The sequence below is a fragment of the Passer montanus genome, unplaced genomic scaffold, assembly GCF_014805655.1.
Source record: "Passer montanus isolate IOZ18808 unplaced genomic scaffold, ASM1480565v1 scaffold205, whole genome shotgun sequence".
Classification (NCBI taxonomy): Eukaryota; Metazoa; Chordata; class Aves; order Passeriformes; family Passeridae; genus Passer; species Passer montanus.
This window is the reverse complement of record NW_024366648.1, coordinates 241-26,517: the sequence shown is the minus strand read 5'-3', so window position 1 is coordinate 26,517 and position 26,277 is coordinate 241. Positions and strand designations below refer to the sequence as shown.

Below are 26,277 nucleotides of genomic sequence, written 5' to 3'. Positions count from 1 at the left end.
AACCAATACACATAAAGTATAATAAAGTGGTTATGAGAGTTAAATGTTTTGTGAGACATTTGTCCTGAGCTGCACAGATTACTATTCCGTTCATCATTGGAGTTTTGAGTTTTTACTTTCAAAACCAATACATATAAAGTATAATAAAGTGGTTATGAGACTTAAGTGTTTTGTGAGACTTTACCCTTGTCCTGAGCTGCACAGAGTGACGAGGGGTGCGTGTGTTCCCTGGCAGGTGGAGATGCTAGAACGGAAGTATGGGGGCCGTCTGATCACCAGACATGCCGCCCGCACCATCCAGACCGCCTTCCGCCAGTATCAGATGAACAAGAACTTCGAGCGCCTGCGCAGTTCTATGTCCGAGAACCGCATGTCAAGGCGCATCGTCCTCTCCAATATGAGAATGCAGTTTTCCTTTGAAGGACCTGAGAAAGTCCACAGCTCCTACTTCGAGGGGAAGCAGGTCTCTGTTACAAACGATGGGTCAAAGCTGGGCTCCCTGGTACCGTCAGAGTGCAATGAGCTCGGGGAGACAGCTACCATGAAGTCCCCGGCAGCGTCCACTGATTTCAGTGATGCTATAACAGAACTGGAGGATGCTTTTTCCAGGCAGGTAAAATCCCTGGCGGAATCCATCGATGACGCGCTGAACTGCCGCAGTCTGCATTCGGATGAAATCCAGAGTGCGGAGCAGGTCAGGAGCCGGGAGATGGAGAGGGAGAGCTGTGCCCCGAGCAAACCAGCGATCCACAATGTGGATCACAGGAAGCTGGACGAGATGACAGCGTCCTACAGTGATGTCACATTGTACATCGACGAGGAGGAGCTGTCCCCACCCCTGCCACTCTCCCAGTCCGTGGACAGGCCGTCCAGCACGGAGTCGGACTTGAGGCTCCGCTCCGTGAACTCTTCCCAAGAGTACTGGTCCATGACCCACAAAGATGATAAGATAGACACTGACACGAGCTGCAGGAGTACCCCATCACTGGAATGTCAGGAGCAGAGGATGAGGATGGATCACCTCCCCCTGCTCACTATCGAGCCGCCCAGTGACAGTTCCGTGGACTTGAGCGATCGCTCGGAGAGGGGCTCGTTAAAGAGACAGAATGCGTATGACCGAGGCATCACCAGCCAGCAAGGCAGCCCTAAACATATCCCGCACAGCATTCCTGCCAAGATCATCACCCGGGAGGAGCAGGAGGCCAGGCACAGGGCTAGGCCCATAGACAGTCACTTGGCCATCAATGGCACAGCAAACAGGCAAAGCAAATCAGAGTCTGATTACTCTGATGGAGATAATGACAGCATCAACAGCACTTCCAACTCCAATGATACAATAAATTGCAGCTCAGAATCCTCTTCTAGGGACAGCCTAAGGGAGCAAACCTTGAGCAAACAAACCTACCACAAAGAGACTCGCAACAGCTGGGATTCCCCTGCCTTCAGTAACGATGTTATCAGGAAACGCCATTATAGGATTGGGCTGAATCTTTTTAACAAGTAAGTACAGCAGTTCCTGCCTTCCTCTCAGTGTCACTGAGAATGAACCAGGAATATTCTTCTTGTGTCAGGTAAGGTAAGACAGGGGTCTGGTACTGACCTTCCAGTGAACAAACAAGGTCCTTGTGGTGACTGTTCATGTTCAAGTTTAAGGTGATGTCTTCATAGTTTAACAGCTTCAGGAGAAAAAGAAAAAATAAAATTATATGTATAGGAATCATAGTAAATTGTTGAAGATTAATCCAATTCCCTTCTTGGGGAAAGATATGGTGGTTTGATCCTGATCCATTTTTGGGTGTTATGTTGTAAAAAATTCATATTTCTTCCTGCCCTAATCATGTAGGTGGTGTAAAACTCATCAGACAGGAATTAGAAACAGCATGCAGCATATGATGAGTTTCCTGTTTAACACTAGCAGGGCCTGGAATTTGTTTAGTAGCTTTCATTAAAACTGTGACGCTAAAAGCTAATGCACTGAATATTTTTTTTATACTAAATGAATGCTTATCGTTTATCACAGAACTATCACAAAATTGTATTTCTGCCTATGACTGATAGTTTTCCCATGTTTTCCCTCAGGCTTGAGTGATTGCAGGCCTCCTTTTCAGATAGCAGTGCTTTGATGTGTTTGGATTGATAGGTTGGTGGTTCCTCATGTATTTGTTGTAACATTGCAGTCAATTAAAGCTTTTTGGTGCCATCACATGAGCTGTGCATTACAGCCCCAAGTTTGGCTGTAAACACTTTCAGGTTTAGCTTTTAGTCTGTGTGAAAATGCCTTTATGGGAGCTTCTGGCCAATTGGAATTATGCAACTCATAGGATCGCTGCTTGTGAAGTTGAATGGGTAGGAAAATACATCAATTAGCTCTTTTTTAGTAGATTTGAAAATAACATCCTTGGCAGGGCAGGTGGGGAGGAAGGAGTTGGTGCTGTTGGCTGACATTTAACACTTGGTGTTTGCCTGGGTTTTGCACAGCAATTAAGCCTCGAGCAGTCAATGCTCAGTGAGCCTCAGGCTTGGTTAGAGTCTTTTGAGTCACTGCAGGAGGGTAGAGGGAAAAAGCGAATGGAAAATGTGCTCAGGCAGCATGCAGGGGTGAATGAGAGCATTGGAAGCTGTCAGGTGCTGCTAGTGACACATCAGTAGGAGGCTGAAAGTGAAAAATAAACATCAGGAACAGACAAGAATAGAGGCAGTTGTTTGAAACAGATCGAAGTGACCTTGCTGCACAGATTTGCACAAAGATAAACCTGTTTTCTATATTGTTGTGAGGTGATGTGCAGCTCCTCAGCAGTGAGTGCTGCAGGACAGGACTCTGCAGAGCTCCAGGCAGCACCTCTGAGTGGCATCTTTCCTTTTTCCCCACTGCATTTTATCTCCAGCATTGAAAGCAAAGTGAAGATTGTCATTACTTTCTGCTAAGGCAGTGTGATTCTATTGATTCCTCAGACAGTCCCCAAATATCCCACGTATCCCATATGTCTTGGGTTTTGATTGTGGCTCTTCAAGTCTGAGGATTGTGACATTTTCTTAAGGTGCAGTGTCAGGTATTGAACTATCATAGAGCACAAGTCTGTAAATTCTTTTCAAAAGGGAGCTGGAGAAACTTCAAAGCTTTATTCTTGTGAAAGCTCAGGAGTCTCTAGAGAGTGGATCAGGTAGGATTGCAAATTGCATCTTGAGGTGAGTGGTCAGCGTAGTGGCCGGGTCAATGCAGCAGAGTCGCTTCACTGTCTTTTCACCACGTTATCTTCACAACAGATTTATGATCATAAAATGACAGAGCAATGAGAGTGTTGGCAGCAGCTCCTGGGAGGATGTGTGCTCCACCCAGGAGGAAGCGCTGAAAGAAGTGGCTTTGAACTTAGCTAGTACAAGAAGACAATTTTTTTTCCAAATGTCTGCATCTACCAGAGGAAATTTTAGACATGTCTTTTACAAGGAGTTCAGGTTAATTTCATTGTGTCTTTGAAATCTTCCTTGCAAATTAAGATCCCAAGCCTTAATTAACAAATGTCCTTTCTTTGTGGTACATGAAGCTTGGCTGAAATGCAAAGAATTAAGAGCCTTAAAGAAGTGCATGAATTGTAGCAAATACTTCTGCTTTGTTTAGCAGAAGTGGTAAAAGGATTAGGATTTTAAAAGCATGGAAAGTCACTATCATCTCAATTGAAATTTCAGTTTTTAGCTTTTCTGCCTTTCCTATTTTAATAACAAATTTCAGAAGCCAAAGTGCAGTCTTCTTATCAGAGGCTCTTTGTTAGGATAGGCAGTTACGGGTGGGGTAAAAGTTGAGCACAGCTGGTGGTCCAGCTCACTTAATCACTCATAGATGCAAAACATTAGTAGCACAAAGCTCCCAAGAGAATGGACAACACAGGACATTGGGAAAAAATGATAGGTAATTGAAAATCACTTTTCTGGGAGTTCTATTGGAAGGTGTCCCTGCACGTGGCAGAGGGTTTGGAAGAAATCATCTTTAGGATCCCTCCCAGCCCAAACCATTCTGTGACTCCATGATCATCACTTGATCACAGAATTTTTTTCAAAGTGTAAGTTGGCCTTCAGTTTGGAATCTTAGTGTTCATTAAAAAGTGCACTTGCACTTTTTGAAGGCATTTTGTAGTAGCCCCTAAGCTAGAAGGTAAAGTATCCCCCAAAATGGAATGATTTGTGCCAAAGAAATTGCAAGTGAGTAACAGCTTCTGTGCGCTGCCGTGGCTCTGAATGGCAGCAGTGATTCCCCTGCAGTGGGCTGGCAGTGTGTGTTCCCATTCATTCCTCCCCAAAGGAAGGGTTGCAGGTGCATGCCCAGAGTGCAGCAGCTCCCAGGGAGCCCTGGGCAGGCCAGCTGTGTTGAATTAGGCATTTTCTTCAGTGGAGCTGAAAAGGGATGTGGACTGGGTGAAATACACTAGAAACCATTCCTCCCTCACAGGCAGAAGGAAAACACTACCTAGAAAGGTTTATTTTGCAGGCTGCAAATCCTGCCAATGCAAATCCAGCCTTTGAGACTGGTTTGCTTATAAACAAGGCTTCAAGAGGCCTTTTGAATGCTGCTTTAAAAACAAAAACAAGGAGAAAAAAAAATTAAAAAGAGCTGTGATTTCATTCTCCTGTTTGTTTTGACTGCAGGCTGGAAATACCAGGTTTACCAGTTATTGCACCCCATTCTGGTAGGATTTTCAGGTTCCATCCTGCTACTGATGCACTGATGGTTCTGAGAGATTAACTAGAAGTGTTTAACCTCAGCAGCGTGAGATGTGTCCTGCCCATGGGTCAGCAGGGCAGGGCTGGCATTCTGTGCATGGAGATTGCCACAGAGCCTTGTGCCACCAGGGGGGTGACAGCAGCTCTGGGTCCCTGCCAAGAGTTTGTGGCTGCCAGGTGTGTTTGTTGGGGTTACTGTGTCCCCTGCCTGTGGTGACACACCCGGCAGGGCCATGACAGGGACAGGGACAGGGCAGTGCCTGCTCAGCACTCCTGGGCACAGGGCACAAACACCTTCTGTGCTAACAAAGCAGTGTCAGCAAAATGGGGACAACATCCGAGTGGTTTGAAAACTTGTTGAAGCTGTGCCTGGTGTTACAGAAGATGGGAGATAAGGGTTGGCATTCCTCAGAGTCAGTTTTTAATCTAGCAGAGCCTGGAGTCATGTTTAGTGTCTCCTTTGGGATATCGGCTGTTGGCAGGCACTGCAAATGGTCCTCCCATCTGGCAGGGTTCCTGTGCCATTGTGTTCCTTGCCATGGGAGCCAGTCTTGCTGGTGCTGATTGCTGACATTGCTGGTGAGGAGAGGCAGCAAAGTGCAGCTCGGGGGCTGTTTCACTGCTCTGAGCCTGATGCCAGGGCATAATTTGGGCTTTCTTCCTAATCCTGCGTGTACTTCTTGGGGATACGTGAACATGACACCACTTTACAGTGCTAGAACAGAGCCTGGGCCAGCAATAATTTTACAATAAATTTTCCCAGATGCCTTTCACTCCCCACCTCCCTTCCTTTGTCCTCTTTTCCTCTCTGGAAAGGGCAGTGACAGATGCACTGTCCTCAGTGCATTACAATGCTCTGTGCTGAAGGGTTTGCTGTAGGTTCTTTTATAACAGGCCATTATCAAGGTTCCTGCTATTCTAAAGTTCTCCCGAAGGATTTATTGACAGAGATAAAAAGGCTTCAGTATCTGTTTGCAATATGCAATGAAGTATCATCGTTAGCCCTGAAAGCCCTACTGGCTTCCTTTATTGCACAGCGGGGATGATTTTATTCCAATTTAAAACCCACTGTTGATATGAATTGGATACTAATTCCAGGAGCAGACTTTTCCCAACATTTCTAGATTCCCTGGAATATTAATTTAATAAGTTTTTTTTTTTTATTTTACTAAGCAGATATGAGAGGAATTTGCTGAGTGCTGGTGGGATTATACCAAAGACAATATTACAAATTACAGTTTCTAGATAAAATTATGTTGGAAATCTGAGGCACACAATAATAATATTGTGAGAAGGCACATTTTTCATTTTCCATGAAAGCAGCTTTAACTGTTCAACAGAGGTATAAGGTTTCCATCATTTCCCATCTCCAGGCAGAGACTGAAGGTAATCTGGATTCCTACATACTGTCACACTCAGAAAGTGCTGCAGCCTCAGTTTCTATTTGAAATCCTTAAAAATTGCCAAATGTTGCTTACTTGGTTTTTAAAAAATAGTTTTGCAAGTAGTCATTAATTTAACTCTTGTAATAAGTGCACTAATCTGGTGTTCTCAATTTACACCCATCATACTCATAATGAATTTCAGTTAAGATGCTGAACATACTTCCTGTATTGCTTAGAGTCAGTCTCATCCATTCTAATATCTGGTCTCTAAACATGTGCTTTTGAACATGTTTTTTTTTTAACATTTTGCTTCTTTCAGTTTGAATTTGGAAGCTTATTGGAAACATTTCTAATGATTTTAAACTTCGTAAATACAGATTGAGTAGGAGGGAGAAGGTGTAAATCAAACTGAGTTGGTTCTCTTTACCTTTGAACCAATTCTTTTATTTTACCAGCTGATCCCTAATATCTTCAATGATTTTTTTGAATGATTCGATAGAAAGAGGAAGGGGGAGAGAAGAGGCTCGGCCAGGATTTCACAACAGAGCCATTTGCTGTCCTCGTGTGTGTGCTGAGAGGGACTTTACTGTTGTTGCAACATCTGGACTGCAGATTATTCAGGCGCAGTTGGTTCCAACAAAAATGAAAATCAAAGCGCTCCATGTAACTTGTCCTCTAACATGCCGAGGAGTTAGTAAGAGGAGAAGAATGTTCTTAGTATGACTCTCATTATTTCTAAAAACATCTAGCCCTAAGTGAGAACACCCAAAGAAAAAAAAGCTTTGTGTGTTTTGCTTTGTTCTGTGCGTGTTTTATCTTTTCTCCCGGAGGAGCCATTTTTCCTCCTTTTTTTCCAAAACAAGTGCTTGGATTAGCATAAACTATATCCCATCCAAACAAGCTGAAATGTAGAACCAATAGTAAATTGAAGCGCCGGCTTCAAATATGGGCATGGGGATTCCTTTTATTGCCATTAACAGGCAATATAAACTTTCCCAAATGTTGGAAGCAAATGTGGCTTTGCTGGAAGCAGCAATAGCTGAGTGTGAGTGGCCCTGGGTCCCTGCAAGAGCCATTACCTCATCCCTGCCTCCAGCTCCGGCTGCCCTTAAACATTCCAGGCACTCTCCTGCCTCCCTGCTACGTGCCAGGAATGGGAGCTGAGCTCTGACAATGCCTGCGTGCCTCCTGTTGGAAAATGAGCCCATGAATGGAGGAATTTCACTGGCTGAGCAGCTCCAGACAGCGGCTGATGGGGCTCCAGGTGCCTGAATTGGAATTCCTTCTGTCCAAACATCTCCAGTGTCAAATTTTGAGGGTGACAAATGTGACCAGCTGCCTTTGCAGGAATACAGGGGACAGTCGGAACAGGGACATGGGAATGCTCTGTAGGAAGAAGAGTTGAGAAAAAGGGAAGGTCCCATCAACACTTTCTTGTGTAACAGTTCATATCTACCAACTGAATTGGGGTTTTGTAGCTTGTAATTGGCAAATCAGGTGATCTTTAAACTGTACTGGCACAAGAGGTGTCCCTTTCAAAGGGAATGTGACCGTCAGAGTTTCCCATTTTTACTCAGCAGAGTTGCAGAACTTGAAGCTGAAATGCTTCTGTTTGGTAGTAACTGTGGTGAGGGTGTGGAAAGAGGATTTAGGGCAGAGACACGAGAAGACATAAAGACAGGGACTGTTCCTTAATTTAAAGGACACAGTCATCCTAAAGTGTTGTTCCTGACAACACTTGCATAAACATGAGGGCAATACTCAGCCCTGGCACAGTTCTGAGAGAGGCAGCCAGTTTTCCATATGTCTTGTCCCAAAGTGGAATGTGCTTTGCTCTGCTGACAGCTATAAACTCCTGTCCCTGCTCTGTGAGAAATGCAGTGGGTTCAGAGGAGGTGAGAACATCCTCACAGAGTGTTTTGGTCCGTTAGTTTAACTAAAATATTTCCTTCTTATTGCCTTCTTGTGAGGAAGGAAGGAGTGGGGGGGACAAAAAAGCAGGCTGCCCACTGCCAAGAGAGGGAATAATGAGGAGGTAGGAAACGCTCTGGCAGGATGACTCAGGGCTGTTTTCACTAGCAAGGACATGTCCAGCTACTGCATTATGCGTGCTTGGGGTGTGCCTCTGTGCCTCTCCATTGCCTGCTCTGTTCCTCAGGAATGATGCTTCTTACACAGGAAAATCCTTTTTCCAAAACAGTTTTATTAGAATGAGCCAGACTTTCTGCTCAGGGACATTTAAGTACCTTTGATACACTTTTTTTGCCCTTTGATGCATTTTTTACCCTTTTGTAATCAGCTCTGATTCTGGTAATACTTTTCAGACCAACCTAAACATCCAGTAGCAGTAATAATGTTCAATGTATAATTTCCTGGCACCTTGCTGGGAAATGATGCCATAAAGAAACTGGTTGGCCAGGCAGAAAATCATGGTAGAACCACATAGGTCAGTTGCCCAATTTAATGAAAATATACATCTACAGAGTTTCCTCTCTTTATTTTGCTCCCCCACCAAACAGAACCAGACCCTGAGATCACTTCCTGGTGAATTCTTTCCTTAGTGAGGAATGGAGTGGAAATTAACTTTTCGTGAACAGAGGTTACTCCAGGTGATTTGGTGTGATTGCAAGTGTGTCCTGACCTTTCCATCTGTGGTGGGAGGTCTTCAATGAACTTCAGAGAATTAATATCCTAATGTGGGAGAAATCAGCCCCACTGGTGGCAAACTGTAGTGCTCCTGCCCAAATCAAGGGAATAACTTATCTTCCTGTTTCCATGAAATGCGGAGGGGAGAGATGTGCTCCTTCCTGGCTTATATTCCTGACCTAGGGATTTTTTCTTGTAATTACCAGAAGATGCAATTTGCAGCCAGTTTTTTCTTTCTCTTCATTAAACAGTTGTGCAATTGAGAAAAGTACAGCTCAGGTTTCCCACTCAGTTTTTCTCATTTTCCTCCTCTCAATCCACTTTTGCTTTGCTGTGGAGTGAACTCTGACAAGTTGTTTTGGCACTAGTTTTGGCAGTATTTTAAGGATATTGGTTTTTTCCGTCTTAGCCAGAAGGTTTAAAATAGACCTAGGGATTCTCTTGGCTTCAACTGCAGAAGCAGTGGGCTCTTCAGCAAAAGCAAAGCAAGAAATACAACCATAGAAACAAAACTGAGCTGTGTGCCAGACTAAGGAGAATGTTCAACTAGCTTGTTATTGCCAGCTTTGTTATTTAAAAATATTTAACTTCTTAAATTATTCGAAGAAAAGTCTTAGGTTCTTGCTTTAAAAAAGCTATCCCTGGTTTTTAGTGTTGAAGTAATGCTTATTGTTGTGACAACTGTAAATATTTTCAAAATGAGATCGCTGGTATCAAAGGCAAGTGAGATTATTATTATTTCTTTTTTTACAGAGGGCTGGCATCATAGCTGCCTTAAACTCTCCACCTCTTCTGACATGAAAAGATTTCTTTGGCAGCTGTATGTTTGTGAAGTGTTCCTGTTTGCAGTGGGTTTCTAACAGCCTCTAAGAAATGTTTGTACTTCTGGTTTGCTTGTTTTCAAATTGTCTCCGTTTCCCTGTAGCAGAGACAAGGAACCAACAAACATAGGTGTGCCTTCAGAAATCCTGGAGTTACAGAAGTTTCACCAAGCTTCTCACTCTCAGTCAGACTGGCCTTGCCCTCTTGCCTCAGTCAGCTGTTAGAGCAGTGTGCTTGTGGTTATTTACACTGTTCATAAATCCCTGCTTTAATTCAGATTATACTTCTGGCACTGCTTCTGGTATTGGAAATGGCCCGTGCTCGTTTGTACACTGTTCATAAATCCCTGCTTTAATTCAGATTATACTTCTGGCACTGCTGGGTATTGGAAATGGCCCATGCTCGTTTATTAATTAATGCTCTCATTTTATAGCTCTCTTACTGTCTGAGCTGCAAAAGGAAATACAAAGATTTCATGTGGTTTTGGGTGTTTCTAAGCTTTACATGTTCAGCTCATCAGGAATGGGCAAGGCTTTATCCACCTTTGTGCTGTGGTTTTGTGGCAGGTTTCTGTTGGAGGCAGTGTTTGTTATCCCTTCTCTCCTCTTGGCTGCTGTGGACAGAGGCACTTTATCCTCACTGTGGCTTGGATACTACAAATGATGGTGCAGCTGTTGGGAGAGCTTGACTGGATTAAAAAAAATAATAATAAAAACCAAGCCAAACCAAAAAAACAAACCACCAAACCACACCGCCAAAAAAAAAAAGCACGAAAAATCAAAACATAAAACAACAGCAACAAAAAGAAACATAAAAGAAACCCAAACCCCAAAAAACACAAAACACCTTTTTGGCCTGGTTCAGTTTGTCAGGAAGTCCCAAATCAGCAGTAGGAATGTTAGAAGAGCCTGCTGCCAGTGCCACTGGAGTGCTCATCCAGGTTTACTGGGTTTGTCCTGCCCCAGGACTGGCTGCACCAGTAAACCCAGGAGATACCAGGGCATCTTGTGCTGATCCCTCTTCCCATTCAGAATCCAACTAAAAGCTTTTCCTCCACCAAATTATTTTTCAGAATTACTGCAATGTTTTTGTAAAAGCAATATTTATTGAAAATTTAAGGAGTACAGTTTGGATATATTTAGGAAGTCAAATCAGGTTTTACCCTTCCCTTCTTCCAGGGGGGAGCTGTCTCTGCCTGGCTTTCCTGCCTTCTCAAACTCTGGCAGGTCTTGAGCACTTCTGGATGTGGCTGGTACTCTCTAAGAAATGAGCTTATTAAAATATACTGGCTTGACCTGTTATTTTGAAGTTTGCATTAATCCTTCCATCAGTTTATTTCTCTTAGAAGTCCCTTTAAACTACCCTAAATGTCTTGTTATTAATCAGTTTCTGGCAAGATCCTCAGTCCTTTAATCAACCTCTGAGAATCTTACGAAAAAATTTTGCACATCTTCTGGTGTTGATTTTTTCTTATTCTTTCAATAGATCCTTATGATTTTTTTTGGTTGGTTGTTTCATTTTAGGTTGTTTTGTTGGGTTTTTTGAGACAAAAGACCTTTTTAAACTTATTTTGGAAGCAACCTTGTAAATATCAAAAGTTCTCTAAATAACTACATCATCAGCTATGCAAGGTGCTAATGTTAGAGGGTTTATTTTGATATTAGTTAATGTATTCAAATCTGAAAATAACTGCTCTGCTTCTGTTGCTTCCTCCGTTGCTATTTATAGATTTCTTATCTTGTCTGTTATTGGTCTGTGTAATTAACAAGCCATCAGTGGGAATTTTCCTAATCACAAAAGACTCTTAGTTGTAAGTACAAAACGGTCTGTGCCTAACTCTGAGCAGACAGAAATGAGGATAACTTATCCAGGTGTCCTGTCCTGGCCAATCCTGACCCTTGTGTCCCACTCCCTTCTGCATCCAGTCAGACACTTGAAAAGTCAGGCTTTGGTGTAAAGGAAGGTTTGTTCAGTTTAGAACAGCTGGGTTTGCCAGCAGAGAATCCCTGGCTGCTTGTGTTGTTCAAACCTGCCCTCCCCATGGCCTGGCAGATCCCTGGTGTGGAAAAACACCTTGGGGAAGAGCAAAGGAGTTTCTGGTGGTTTACTGGACGTCAGCACCACAACCTTCACACCCTCCTGGTGCATTTAGGGAGCAACTCCTTCAGAGTTGGTGGTATTTGAAATTTCTGGTGTTGGAGGTGACTTAAATTTCCATTATGCTATTTAGTTCTTCAGTTTCTCTGACTTTGAAAGGAGACAAAATGCTGCTTATGTTAAAAGCAGAAAGGGGAGGCCCCCTTGAGTACATTTTTCTCTGAACCTATTGTTAACTTCACTTTTGAAGTACAATTTCCTTGGAAATAGAGCACTTCAGAACACTCTGGAAGAGTCATCATTTTCTGGTAAGTACTTTTCCTGGTGAATAAGATAATGTCCCTCCTGGTGGGAGGTGGGAAGCAGCTTAAAACAATAAACTCCTGAGCCTGCCTTACTTACGAGGTGATTGATCAAACAGGGAAGGAGCAGCCTTCATTCTTACAGCTTGGGGGTTCAGGTGTCATTTTCTTATTACTGCTCCAGGTTACAGCTTTTGTAACAAACTGGACTATTCTAAATAATCCTAGACTGCTTTCAAATAACTCTAGACTGTAAAACTATTTCACTCCACCGTGAGGGGAGTATCAGTGGGAAAAGATCTCTTGGCTTCCAGCGTTTTATAAATGGATTTTTAACTCTGTTTTGGACACTCACCTAGCCTGGTTTGAAGGGTATTTGAATCAAGTGACTTCATATTACCAAACCAGGGCAAAGCATCTTAGATGAAAAAGCAGACCCTGACTTATTTAAAATTATATAACCAGAGAGGGGCTGATGAAAAATAAATTATTTTATCTTTGTGATGATTTTAAATGTTCGGGCTTATGCAGGTGTTAGGAATTCACATTGGGTTTTAGTACAGTAAGCAAGGATCCAGCATTTTCTATATGTCAGGTGAAGGAGATCTTTGGATTAAGCCGTGGGTTTTGAGTACTGTTTTCTGCTTTGACAGTCACTGGAGAGGATCTCTCCTGGGTTTGTATTTCTCTGAATTTACTGGACAAATGCAGCTCACTAACAAGAGGGATGGAGAAAACTATTCCTGTTTTTGTTGGATGCTGTGAATTTAAATTTAGAAAGATTAAGGATTCTGAAATACAGTTCAAAAGCATATGAACATAGCAATTACATTACTTACAGAAAAGAGACTTTTTAGTATGAAGGAGATTAGTTTTAGAAGATGACCGTGTGTGTAATCTTATTTCAGATGAAAAGAGCCACAAAGCCTGATGCAAGAAATTGAGATTTGAGAACTCCCTTTTGATTAAATTATATATATTTCTCTGATCTGTCTAATTCTTAATAGGGTATTAAGTGTATAATAATGGATTGTAAAAGAGTAGGAGAACTGAATGATGATGTATTTAGGAATGTTATTTGCAATTAAAACCCTGGGGAAGGGTTATGGTTGTGTGATCAACCTTCTATAAAAATAGCACGGTCACCTTGTCCTCTCTGATTGATTTTGCTTGCCTTAAAGGAAATATCTGTTAGGTCATCCAGCAAGCTGCAAACCACCCACTCTTACAGGTGGACATTGTAGCTTAATTCTATACAAAATAAAGCTGATGATGGAATTACTGGTTCTGTAAAGATTCTCCTTGAATGTTTATAAAAGCAATAATAGTTTTCAGCTGTGTTGCACTGCTGGGTGATGCAGTGCACAGTGTGTGCTGTAAGGGGGATTTTGCAGCACTTGAGAATAAAGCAGCATTTGGCTTTATAAGCAATATATTTTATTGCCAGCTCTGTCCCAACCGTCCTCCCCAGCACACGTCTTAATCAGTTAAAATGAGTGGCTTTGGTTTGCTTTGTTTCGGGATGTGAAAGTGGTTACAGCTAAATCTGCAGCTGTATGAAGAGATGTAAAACACTGAGACACTGGAAAGGTGCTTGTCTGAGGGAGGGAAATCTGGGGCAGTGGGTGTGTTAAAGGAAGGAACTAAAAGTCTCAATTACATGAGAGCTACACCATTTTTAATTGCTTCTTTTTGCTTGGCTGGCTGTAGTTTTCCCCCTTATTTTTTGTTCTCTCAGCTTGCAAGGGACATCACTTCACATGCTTTTATTAAGTTTATCTTTTGCCAGCAGGCAGGGGGGAGGTCAGGGGAGCTCTTTGTTTCTTCTTTTTCAGCAGCAGCTTTTCAGTTCAGTTTCTGGAAGGTACCTCTTTCCCAGCAGTAGGAGCTTTTAGTAGCTGGTGTTGGGCTTTGTTTCACTGGCAAGGGAGGCTGGCTGCATCCAGAGCTTCTCCTTGGGAGGGTTCTGGAGCAGGGAATGTGTGAAAATAGGCGAAGATGTGTCTCAAAGCTGTCAGCTCTTAGCAGTGAGCAATGCATTCAGCTGCACATTCCTGCAGGTACACTAGCCCATTCTGCCGGGACATTGCTTAAAAGTGATTGAATATATTGACCATCATTGACAGACCCGTTGTGGAATTTTAATCAGATGTGATCAGGAGGAATGGAGGGAAAGTCATACTTTTGCACTGTCATTTCTCCTCAGAAAACCCGAGAAAGGAGTCCAGTACCTCATCGAGCGAGGGTTTGTGCCCGACACTCCGGTCGGGGTTGCCCACTTCCTGCTGCAGAGGAAGGGGCTCAGCAGGCAGATGATCGGCGAGTTCCTGGGAAATCGGCAGAAGCAGTTCAACAGGGACGTGCTGGAGTGAGTATTGGGTGGGGAAGGGGCGAGCACTGCTCACTGCCCCCCCGAGACATCTGCTGTCTCCATGGCTCACAGAAATGCTGTTTCATTCCCCTCCCCATCCTGTTGTTGGCCAGCGTGTTCCTGGGGGTCCTTAATTGCGCTAATTACTTCATTTGGAGTCTGCACATGTACTTTACACCTTGGAATGGGAAAACACCATTTACACCGGGAATGGCAAAAGGGCTTTTTTGACACCCTGACAGAACTTGCAATAATGGGAAGCCTGTGAGCATTATTGCAGAACTGATAATAATGTTTAGGTGAGGATTGGAAAGGGTGTGAGAAATTCCAGGCTCATTGTTTCATTGTGCTTTTGCATAAAAGGAAAAATATTAAAAGCAAGAGGAATAAATTGCTTGCTGCTAATCAACATTAGCTACAGTGTTACTGAAAGAAAAATATGAGCTATTGCAATTTGTCATTGTATATCTATACATTTAAGAAAAAGCTTTTAAAAGTGGATGGTGCTTTCTGTGGTTTCTGCATTACTGTGCTGTTACTTGCAGTGATTCATGTTTGGTCATTTCAAAACTAAAAGCTAAGCTTAAAGGAAATTTATAAGCCTCTGATTTTAAAGCAGTCTTTAAACAAAGTATTAGAATGACATAGTTCATGTTGCTGATTATATTAAAATGATTCCCTTTTATTTTTTGTCAGCACTGTATTTTCAGAGCAAGAAAGTAATTATTTCTCCATAAATGTTAACTGAAAGTCATGGCAAATTATGGGGAGAGGAGTATTACAGAAATAATAAGAAAGTATCCAAACAAGGTTATTTTTTCTCTCTGCAATTAAGAATGTTCCTAGATGTAGAGCCATTTGGTACAGATTATTGTGCCTGCTGCAGGCTGTCTGAGATATGATGTTTTGAGCAGTAAACTGTTTATTATTGTTGGAGGCATTGTGATAGTTGATTGGCCTGGAGCACAGAACTAATAATTATTTGTGGCAGTGGTATATCACTTACAATGATCAGACATTTGTCATTCCAACAGGTCTCCAGTTAAAAAACACAAGGGTCTGCTCACATGTGCACGTTCTCATTGATCTGTTATTTTCAACCTCCCTTCACAGCTTACCTGCAATTATTGCAATTGCTGCTGAAAGTTTAAAAAACAATTCCATGAATATCTGTCAGAGGGAAAATTGGAAAGTTTTTTCTGTTTCAAAATCTTCCCTTTCTACTGTGTTGTTAGAAATAAAGAGACATGATGTGAATCTGTTTTTGTCCTAGCTGTGTGGTGGATGAGATGGACTTCTCCACAATGGAGCTGGATGAAGCACTCAGGAAATTTCAGGCCCACATCCGTGTCCAAGGAGAAGCCCAGAAGGTGGAGAGGCTCATTGAAGCTTTTAGGTAGGAAGTGAAATAAATCCCTCAGTCACCAGAAACCTGCTGCTTTGCAGTCAGACTGCAGAACTGGGGAACATGGGCTTATCCAAGTTACTTTATTGGTTATTTTCAGTGTCATCATGAGGTACAAACACTTTCAAATATGTCTTGTTTGTGGGGGTGGTTGCTAAGTATGGAATAGGAAGTTTCATTTGCTGGTGTTGTTCACCTGTGACATTTATATTAATAGAACTTTCTCAGAAGTTCATTCTGGCATCAGTTGAAAAGATACTCAAGGATTTTTGAACATCTCTAAAATATATTTGGATTTAGTAGTTTATATGAGTGGAATTAAAAGCCCATGCACATTGTAGGGTATGTATACTCCTAATTTTCATTAAATACTTCAACAACAGTGGGAGAGAGAGGAGTCACTTATCAGTACTGACAGAGGTGTATCCAGGGCAGGATAAGGTGGAAATCACCACACGGCAGTAAGCCAAAATCAATGCTGTGTTCTTACCTGCTGTCAGGGTATTAATCACTGAAAAAAATGGGATATAGAAGTTATTGTAGTAAGTGAAGTTACAGTTAAGGAGAAACAAACTCCTTGCACATTCAAGGATTGCCTCATGAAAACATGTGGATGGAATGCTAAAGCTGTGTCCAGTTCTGGGCCATCAGTTTGGGAAGGACATTGAGTCGCTCGAGCACATCCAGAGGGGGCAACGAGGATGGTGAGGGGCTGGGAGCACAAGGCCTGGTGAGGAATGACTGAGGGAGCTGCGGGTGTTTACCCTGGAGAAAAGGAGACTCCAAAGTGACCTTATCACTCCACAGCTCCCTGAAGGGTAGTTGTAGTCAAGGGGGGTTGGCTTCTTTCTCCAGGCAGCACTGACAGAACCAGAGGACACAGTCTCAAGCTGCATCAAGGGAAATATAGGTTGGATATTAGGAAATAAGTTTTTTACAGAAAGAGTGATAAAGTTTTGGAATGGCCTGCCAGGGGAGGTGGTGGAGACACCATTCATAAAAAGACTGAATGTGGCACTGGGTGCCATGGTTTAGTTGTGGTGTTGGGACATGGGTTGGACTGGATGATCTTGAAGATCTCTTCCAACCTGGTCATTCTGTGATTCTGTGAATTCTGTGGAAAGGGAGCAGTAGCTTGCTGAGGCTCAGGAATGCAGCGGGTGGGTTATTTGGTGCATTGGAGCAGTGCCTCCCAGGCCTGACAGCCTCTCTGGTGTTCCCAGCCAGCGTTACTGCATCTGCAACCCGGGCGTGGTGCGGCAGTTCCGCAACCCCGACACCATCTTTATCCTGGCCTTCGCCATCATCCTGCTCAACACCGACATGTACAGCCCCAACGTCAAACCCGAGCGCAAGATGAAGCTGGAGGACTTCATCAAGAACCTCAGGGGTAAGAGACCCTAAGGGCAAAGCTCCTCAAAGCTTTTCCCTGTCACTGTCCTTGCAGGGACACTCTGTGTCTTCTGGGAATAGCTTCACACTGCTGTCACCTGGCTGCCATTTGGACAGACTTCAGTGATTTCTGTAACAGCAAAACCAGAATTAATTGTGTCATATTTTGTAATTTTTGTCTTGTTTTTCTTGAGTGGATGGATGTATTGTCAGGACCGTTCATTTTAGGACCAGAAAAACCAAAATACTTGTGTTCTGGAATTTCAGATCTTGAAAATGGAAGTCCTGGTTGGTGATTTTATTCCCTGAGATTTATATAAGGCAGCAATGAACAACCTGTGCTTAGCAGATGTTCCAGCTTAGCAAAGTTTAAGTTAGTGCTGAGATTTTATTATAAAATCCACAAATACTCCAAAGGCCTGATATGCATCTCTTGGCATAATGCTGCAGTTACATTTGTGGAGTTAGCCACAGCACATTCTCTCTGAACTGCAGCATGCATGCCAGCAGTTGTGGCTGCTGCAGCAATTTCTGTAACAAGCTACCTTGCTGCAGTAAATCACTGCATCAGAAAGGGTGGCTGTGGAAGGCTTGTCCATGTGGCACAGAACAGAGGTGGTTTTGCTTGCTTCTATCTGCAAACAAATTGTATTTTATCACTGTATTTTTTATGGGAGCAGTTGTTGCACTGAGACGACAAAATATTCTATCTTTGCTTCTGAATGGGAGATAAGAGTGTATTGCTTTAAAACCCGTTAAAAAAAAAAAAAAGACATGCATCTCCCTGTCCCCAGAAAATCCAGCTTTAAGTCACTTAGTGAAATTGGACTCCTTCCATTGCTATTAAAAATTTAGGATAAAGCATTCAAGACAGTGTGACATTTGTTAGAATGCCATGCCAATGATAATCACACAGTACTAAACAATAATATTGGATCTGGGCTGTTTTGTTGATTTGTTTTTCTAGACTAAACTAGTAATTTTTGAAACCTTATAGGAAATATTGGTTAAATAATTTTAATGCATTCAAAAAGTTCTCACATAGGAAATTATTTCATGAACATTGAGTAATATTGAGACAGAGGCAAAATGAAATGGTTCTTCTCCTTCCTCCCAGGGGTGTATTCCTAGGAGAATGTTGGAGGTTTTAGTGTTAAATTCCTAAAAGGAATTTAACTCCTTGTAGCTTTAATACCAAACAGAGGTGTGAAAGAAAAAATCCTTTAGGAAATCAGCCTTTTTATATCTTAGTTTCAGATGGGAGTTTTAAAACAAAAAATCCCCAAGCGTGTATGATCTCCATCAATGTCTTGGGGTATGGGGTATGGCAGCGAGTTTCTGGACCAAAGTCAGTGTTTAAATCATATTCACACCACTTGTGTGTGGCTGAGGCAGCACGAGGACACACAGGAGGAGCTGGCTGGCAGCTGGGAGAAACCAGCACAAACATCCAGGCAGGCGGGCAGCACTGGGAGGGCAGGAGAACAGAGAGTGCCCAGGATTTCATCCTCTGTGTGGGTGAGATCCCTGCTAACAGCAGCTTGGCCCTGCAGGGGTGGATGATGGTGAGGACATCCCACGGGAGATGCTGATCGGGATCTACGAGCGCATCCGCAAGCGCGAGCTGAAGACCAACGAGGACCACGTGTCCCAGGTGCAGAAGGTGGAGAAGCTCATTGTGGGCAAGAAACCGGTGAGTGCCCTCTGCTCTGCCATGGGGCACGGGCAGGGCAGCACGGCTGGGCTGCTCCCCTCACAGACTGGCCCACGAATGGCAAAGGGCAGAAACTGTCAAAGTCATTCCCTATAAGGTTGACTTAAATTCTGGAGTGTCCAAGCAGATGAATTTTGTTTTTTGCAGTCATGGGTGATATGATGACGTTAGGAGTCTTAAAATGCTTTATTGTGAGGCTTTACAGTTCTGAAATATCTGCATTTTAGGCAGTTCTCTCATTTATTTCTAAAGAATCAAAGTGATTTGTTAATGTGATATTGTAGAGAACCGTATTTCAAAATGTGCACTGTCAGTTATGGCTCCATAATTTACAAGATTAACAGAGAAGTTCTGTTCACATCAGTATCTTTGTCACCTGCTCTGCTGCCTCCATGACCTGGGATTTGTAAGGGGACATGGGGTCATTTTATCTCAGGACATATCTGGAAATCAGGTCCCGGGGATTCTGGTGCTGGGTTTGAGCATCCAAAGATAGGATTGTTGTTGGAAAAGTCCTGAAATATTTTGCTATATAAATGAATCTTCAAAGCATCTCTTGGAAAAGGAGAGAGAAAAGAAAGGCCACAGCATTTTGTCTCCGAATGTGGATCTCAGGATTCTCCCTATTACAGTTAAAGGGCTTTGAACTGTAATCTCTTCTCAGACAAGCCTTAGTCAGGGGAAGGGGGAAGGGAATGAGGGACCACCAAAAATCTAATTTTGGTCTGCTTCCAGTAAAGAATGTGCTGAGAAGATCTCTTTGAATAAGAAAAGGAAAGAAAGCAAAATTTTCACAAAAGCTTGTATCTATTTTTGAGAGGAAAGGAAATAAATATTCTGAAGTCAGTACTCAGGCACTTAATATGAAACTTTGTTTCTGTAATTGGGGATTTAGGTTTATATATAGGCTTCTGTGGGAGATGCTTTTTTCCATGGTTCTTTTTTTATTCAGACATGTGGCAATTCAAATCCTAAAACTAATCCTGACCTTGTAAATTAAATGGGATTAAGAAAACAATGCCCTTGGTGGAGTCCTAGCTTGAAGGATTCTTCTGGTGGGAGACTTTTTAACTGTGTGCAAGGAATTTAGGGGAACAGGCAAGAGTCTTTATTGATAGCTCTATTTGTTTTTACTTTATAGGCATTTAGTCATAGTCAGAGCGTGCCGTATTTACTTGCTATGATACAGTTCTGTGTTTCTCTGAAGTTTAATCAACTTGTATGTGTCTTTCTACTGTAGATTGGATCTCTGCACCATGGACTTGGTTGTGTAGGTATTTCTCTCCTACTCCTTCAAAATTTATAGTCATTGTAACTGGCAGCATTTTCCTAAACTGAAAATAAGACATTTTGTTACGTTTTAAAATTTTAAATTACTGATGTTCTTTCAGGCAATATTTTTGTTGTGTTACAGTAAAAACTCTCAAAAGTATAAAGATTTTCTAAAAAATTTATTTCCCAGAGGCTGCCTGATTTATTGCCAAGTGTCTTCTACACCTTTTTAATATACATTTTATTTATTTGAACTATTATCATCCCTGTAGAAATTAGCCAGTAAAGAATAAACAAATAATTAAAATCACAGTTTTCACCTCATCTTCCCACCTGAGCTGTGGTGTGTTTATTCTTTCTGGTCCATTTGAGAATTGAATGATACTCTGGAAAGATACTGCCAGTTGAAATTCACTTCTGAATGGTAGATGAACATTGAAAATATTGATTCCAAATTTAAATTATAGGCATAGTCAGTAATAAAGATAAACTGTACTTATAACGCACCAGTTTATGGATTTCTCTTGGTGTTGTTAACAAGCTCTCATAATTTGCATTTGAAAGAAATTAAGTCTCACTTATCAGCTTCAGAGACACCTTCAGCAGACATTTCCAATAAGAAAATGGAAACTCAGTCTTTGATTTTCTTTCTGGCTTGAGAAAAGAAGACAGATTGAAAATGAATTTGCTTTGTCCTGATGTCACCATTTTCTTGGTATTAGGGAATGAGCAAATTGAATTCACTTGGTGGCTGACAAAAAGTAACTCACAGCATCTCACAAAAGCTAAACTTGCTTTGCATCCTTTCTTCTAAAGATAATAAAAATGCTCATGGAAGGAACTTTGATGAAGTTTGAATGTCCTGCAAGTTTGTGGCATAAATTCTTTATGTTCCTGTTGTTGGTCCTCTGATGAAAAGGTCTAATGGGCTTAGTGGCAAAAATATTTGAAGTGTTAAAGAAAAAAGATGCGGTGTATAAAAAGTGCTCTTTCTTGGCTAGAAGTTGTTGTATGAACTGTGAAATTTTGTATTATTGCAGGTGCTCTCTCTCCCCCACCGGAGGCTTGTTTGCTACTGTAGGCTGTTTGAAGTTCCAGATCCAAATAAACCTCAGAAGCTTGGATTGCACCAACGAGAAATATTTTTATTTAATGATCTTCTCGTGGTACGTATTTCCAGGCAGAGACAATGAGGTATTCAGAAATCCTGTCTCCATGAAATTAACTACATGAGCATTCCTAAAAATAAATATCTGTTATCCTGTGTTCCAACAATCCTGGGATGATTAAGAGATTTGTATCTTAATTTTTAAAATTCGGTATAATTTGCTTTTAAACTGAAGTCTTTTATTAATGGCTACACTCTGCAAGAAGGTATTTGATGCAGTAGCTTTTCCTACAGAGAAAAAATCCTCACCTCCAGTTCACCCAATGTCCTAAAGGATCAACAGATACATTATTTATTCCATGAATAATGAATTCAAGGTACTTGTGGAAAACCAAAATTGCATCCTACCTTGTGTTCCCCAGATGTTCTACGAACCAGATCTGTTTGTGCACTGAAATAGGAGTAGGATCTGTTGAAATAGATTTTACAGTTGACTTTACTTTTTAGTGTGCATTTACCTTCCCAGACTTTAACTTGACCCAGTCTTTTGAAAAGCAGACACACAGAACTCAGGACGGCTTGGAATTATTTGGTTGATTTACTCTTAAAAATAGGAAAATTTGTTGCACTCCATTTGGAATGCATTTGGTTGTTACCTGAAAACTGAGAACTACACCAAGTATTTCATATTTTGTTAGGAAAAAGGCACATCTCATCTACACAGTTTTACTCTGTGTGTTTTTTTGCATACCTGAAGACCTTAAAACCAGGAATTAAAAAAAAAACCCAAAAACATTAATCCTTTTGCTTCTGAGTATAAACTAGGAGCTGTAAATGGGAGCTTGAGTGGAAACTGATGGAACATTGTTTTCTGCTATTTTTTATTACTTACTCAGATATCAGTAGTTCTATCAAACTGTTTGGGGAATAATACAGACCAGATTGGTCAGTGTGGTAGCACCTAAATTTGGGGGGTTTAAGGATAACTTAAATGTGTTTTCATTTTTTGCTAGCACAGAAAGGATGCATGGTTATTTTTGGTTTAGAATTTCAAGTAGAGTTCTGGAGGAAAAAAACCACAAAGGCTTTGTGTCTGGATAAAATATTAACCCTTCTGCTGTAGAGAGATGATGCTGCAGAGCTTTGGTTTTTTCAGTAGCAAGAGATTAAATACATCAGTTGCATTTAAAAAAAAAGGGACAAAAATGACAAGTGCATTTTTTCTGACATATTTATAACATTCTTTGAAATAAAATATTTTCTCTTATTCTAATTCATCAGAGCAATAGTTTTCTACAGGCACATTTGGTAGAATAAGTATTTCACTTTGTTTATCTGATACCTTTCAGGTGACCAAGATTTTTCAGAAGAAGAAGAACTCTGTTACATACAGTTTTCGACAGTCCTTTTCCCTCTATGGAATGCAAGTTCTTCTCTTTGAGAACCAGTGTAAGTATTTCCTCTCTTTTTAGAGGACCACCTTGTCTATAAATAAAACAAAAATGGTGTAAGTGAAAGGGATTGACAGCACTTGATCCTGAGTTTAGGAATAAAATTACTCTGGATTTAACTTTAGAATAAAGTTTAAAACAAGATGCGGTCAGTACATAAACCAGAGTTTTTTGGTTGTAGTCAGGAGCCCAATCTCCCCAAATGTGTTTGTGATTACCTGTAAAGAATAAAAGGATTGCCAAGAAACAAACACATCTGTTGCTGAGTCAGTGGTACCATTAGCTGGAGCTGAGTGATAATAAGTAATGACTCTTATAATGATATCTGTAATTCAAAACACTATTTAATTTATTTTCCTGATTTATGACTTAACTTTGCCTAGATAATATATGCTGCCTCAAATTTAAATACAAAGCATAGACTTTCATTTTCTGACACTTTTTGTTTATGTCTCTTACAATCTGCATCAGTCCAATATTCTTTTTATCTTTAGTGCTTCTCAGCAGACAAAAACCAAAATAATTTGCTACAATCCTGTTTCTAAGTCCAAATACAGCATGAGTGGTGACAGCAGAGCAGAGTTGTTGGTATGGTACATAGGGAGACAGCCTGACTGAATTCATGGTTTATGACCAAACCTTCACCCCCTTATAAATTGAGTACAGCCCAGTGTGAGCTGCAGTAGTTCTGTGCTGTTCTGTCGTGGAAGGTTCTTAGTTTTGCCTTGTCCTTGAGAATTTGCTCCCTAAAAATCCATTGCTGTTATTGCAAGCCTCTGGAGATTCCAAAGGGAAGGTTCTGCAGAGCTCACAGCAGCTCTGTAGCACAGAGATTATTTCTGTGCTTACACATGCATTCTCTCTTTTGTGAGCACATTATATGATATAAAATTCAGTTGTAGTGGGGAAGGCCAAATACATCTATCCTGGATTCTACTAAAACTAGAAAGATTTCTAATTCTCTGATGCCACGTTAAATAAAATATATTTTAAAAATAAAGCATGCTGAGTAGAAACACTAATCAAATACATTTAAAATATCTTTATTGAAACAAGAAGTAAAGGATTGGATTCCTCCCAGGGAACTGGAGGCATTTTAACTGAGGCACTTCAGGAGGGCTTCTGAATTCACTTCAGTGAATCAGTGAACAGACTGCACTCTAATATTGGTGCCTCTTGGGTGGGATGCACAATTTTCCAATTGAGAAAGAGAAGTATTTGTCCCCTTTGATTTGTAAAATTCAATATTCTGGGTCTCCTCTGTCCCTAGCAAGCTTTGGGCTGTTTTGTCCAGAGCCATCAGTAACTGTGTGGAGCAGCTGTTCCCTGGTTTCAAGGGAATAAAAGTCAGTGTTGCTAAAGCAGAAGCAACAAAAATATTGGTTTGGCTGCTGGTGAGATTGAACAAATTACTGGCACTGGTGATAGAAAAATTGACTTTAATGATAGAAGTCAATTATTTTGAGGGATGGATGAGCTGCAAAGGGAAAACAATGTCACATATCTCTAGTAAATAAATAGGCCATTTGAGAAGTATATTTTCCATTTTCAGTCAAAATCACTAACAAAATATAGAGGGGGAGCAGATCACTTAGGAGACAGTGAGACTGAAACCAAGAAATACTGACGTGAGGGTTTCCTGGTACCTGATCAATGCAGTGCAGAGAAGTACCTCTGGTATTTAAATACACGTGTTTGTTCCATGGAAATTCCTTCTTGGCTCGTGTGTGGGGGCAGCCCTGGTGACTTTGGGCTTGCCACGTTTCCTTGTTTGGTTTTGTAAACGTTTTTATTCTTCCCCCTGGAGTGGTGCAGAGCTGTTTGCTGCATTCCCTCTGCCAATGTTCTCAACATCCCACCTGAGCCTACCCGCACTGGGACCTTTTGGCTGTTCTTCTGCATGAGGTGTTGACAGCAAATCCCAGCAAAACTCCCAAATCCTTCTTCCCTCCTTCCCCTCAGGACCATTTGAGCCTCGGGGCAGTTGGTCTGTTTTCCCTGAGGATTGTAAATGGACTTGCTTCACTTTTAGTTGCAGCTTTGATCTGGGAGTTTAGGTACCCTAAAAAAGCCAAAGTGAAGGTACCCTAAAAAAGCCAAAGTTAATGCATCCTAAAAAAGCCAAGCACGTGCACTGGTTTCTTCAACAAGCTGAAGTCTTGTTGAAACCTCACAGCTTTGAGGGAGGGGAGTGCCTCTCTTCATCTGCTGGCTCTTGAGCGAGGGAGGGAGGTTTCAGTACATGGGAGCCCTTGAGCTTGGGCTCAAATACTGAAGTAAATATTTGAGAGCTTTAGCAAACCAAGAGGGGAAGGCAGCTGAGTAAAAGAAAATATTGTGTTAAAATGCACAAGTTGAGGTTTGTTGACACCCCATTGCTCCAGGTCTGTGCTTAAAGCAAAGACTGATTTATTTTCTACAGCAGAACATATTTTCATTCTGAGTATCTTTCTGTAAATGAACATTCTGTCTCAACCAGGAGGTATTTTTGACCAGCTGTTAAAACTTCAGAAGTACACCTAGAAAAGAGGCAAAGACAGTTTCCTGAAACATCTGCCTTTTATTAAAAGTCCATAATATGGGTCAAAAGAAGGGTGAAAAAACCAAATCAGTCCTTTTACTTCTTCAGTATGTGATTTCACAGATACTTTTAATTTCATTTTAAAGAAAAAAAGGAAAGTAGCATGTACAGGGAGCACAATCCAATAGGAAATACTAAATCTGTACCTGTTTGTGTGTCAACTCACCTGCAAATGGTGAGTTAAAAGTAAAAGATAATTTGTAGCATTTGAAATGTCTTCAAGTAGCCTTTACACTCAGCAAAACTTTGGTCACAAGTGGATAAGGTGATCATGGGATCTGTTCCATGAAAAAAAAATATCCCCTTAGATTTTTGCTTTTTTTTTTCCCTACTGTTTTTGATATATATTGCATATTGTGCCTTAAGGGCAGCAGCTACATAAAGATATCTCTCAGTATTTGTTCAGTATTTGACAGTCAGGCTGTTCCAATGTACCTTAGGGATTTTTATTCTAATTTTATGCTGTCAGACTTTTATTTCTCTGACTTTGTATCCTCTGTGGTAATATTACTAAAAGCTTTCCTTTTTTGCGGGTATTTTTATTAAAAGAAAAGTAATTGTATTAATCAGAGCTTAGTTTTTCTTGCCCTTTTCTTCCAGATTATCCCAATGGCATTCGGCTCACGTCAGCTGTTCCAGGAGCAGATATCAAAGTACTCATAAATTTCAATGCACCAAATCCTCAGGACAGGAAGAAGTTTACAGATGATTTGAGGGAATCAATTGCAGAAGTTCAAGAAATGGAAAAGCACAGAATAGAGTGTAAGTACAAAGGTACATATAATGGAGCATTTTCCAGCTAATCAAAATAATAAAAAGAAATATTACCCTTGGAAAATTTAAATTTTAAATTAAAAATTACCATTAATAAAAAGTATAAGAGTATAAGACATTAGAACTCCTTAAAAGTTCAAAATAATGTGGGTTTTTCTGTGACTTTATCTCGAGAAGAAGGAAAAAGCCAATAATGCCTTAAGCCCCGGCTGAGTTCATTGACTACTATTTACTGCAGTGTAGC

At 41.2% G+C, this 26,277-nt stretch overlaps 1 protein-coding gene across 10 annotated transcripts in view; it reads left to right on the top strand.

Moving 5' to 3' along the window:
- Positions 1-26,077, top strand: part of IQSEC1 (IQ motif and Sec7 domain ArfGEF 1) — a 271,042-nt gene extending 244,965 nt beyond the window's left edge. For all 10 annotated transcript variants that reach the window (XM_039708566.1, XM_039708564.1, XM_039708563.1 and 7 more), the window contains 9 exons: positions 236-1,500; positions 14,172-14,333; positions 15,610-15,732; positions 16,965-17,131; positions 18,687-18,826; positions 20,088-20,117; positions 21,160-21,285; positions 22,577-22,676; positions 25,860-26,077. In XM_039708566.1, the coding sequence (XP_039564500.1) occupies positions 236-1,500; positions 14,172-14,333; positions 15,610-15,732; positions 16,965-17,131; positions 18,687-18,826; positions 20,088-20,117; positions 21,160-21,285; positions 22,577-22,676; positions 25,860-26,062 (2,316 nt within the window). In that variant the 3' untranslated portion in view covers positions 26,063-26,077. The remainder of the gene's footprint in view (positions 1-235; positions 1,501-14,171; positions 14,334-15,609; positions 15,733-16,964; positions 17,132-18,686; positions 18,827-20,087; positions 20,118-21,159; positions 21,286-22,576; positions 22,677-25,859) is intronic.
- Positions 26,078-26,277: the final 200 nt, after the last annotated feature.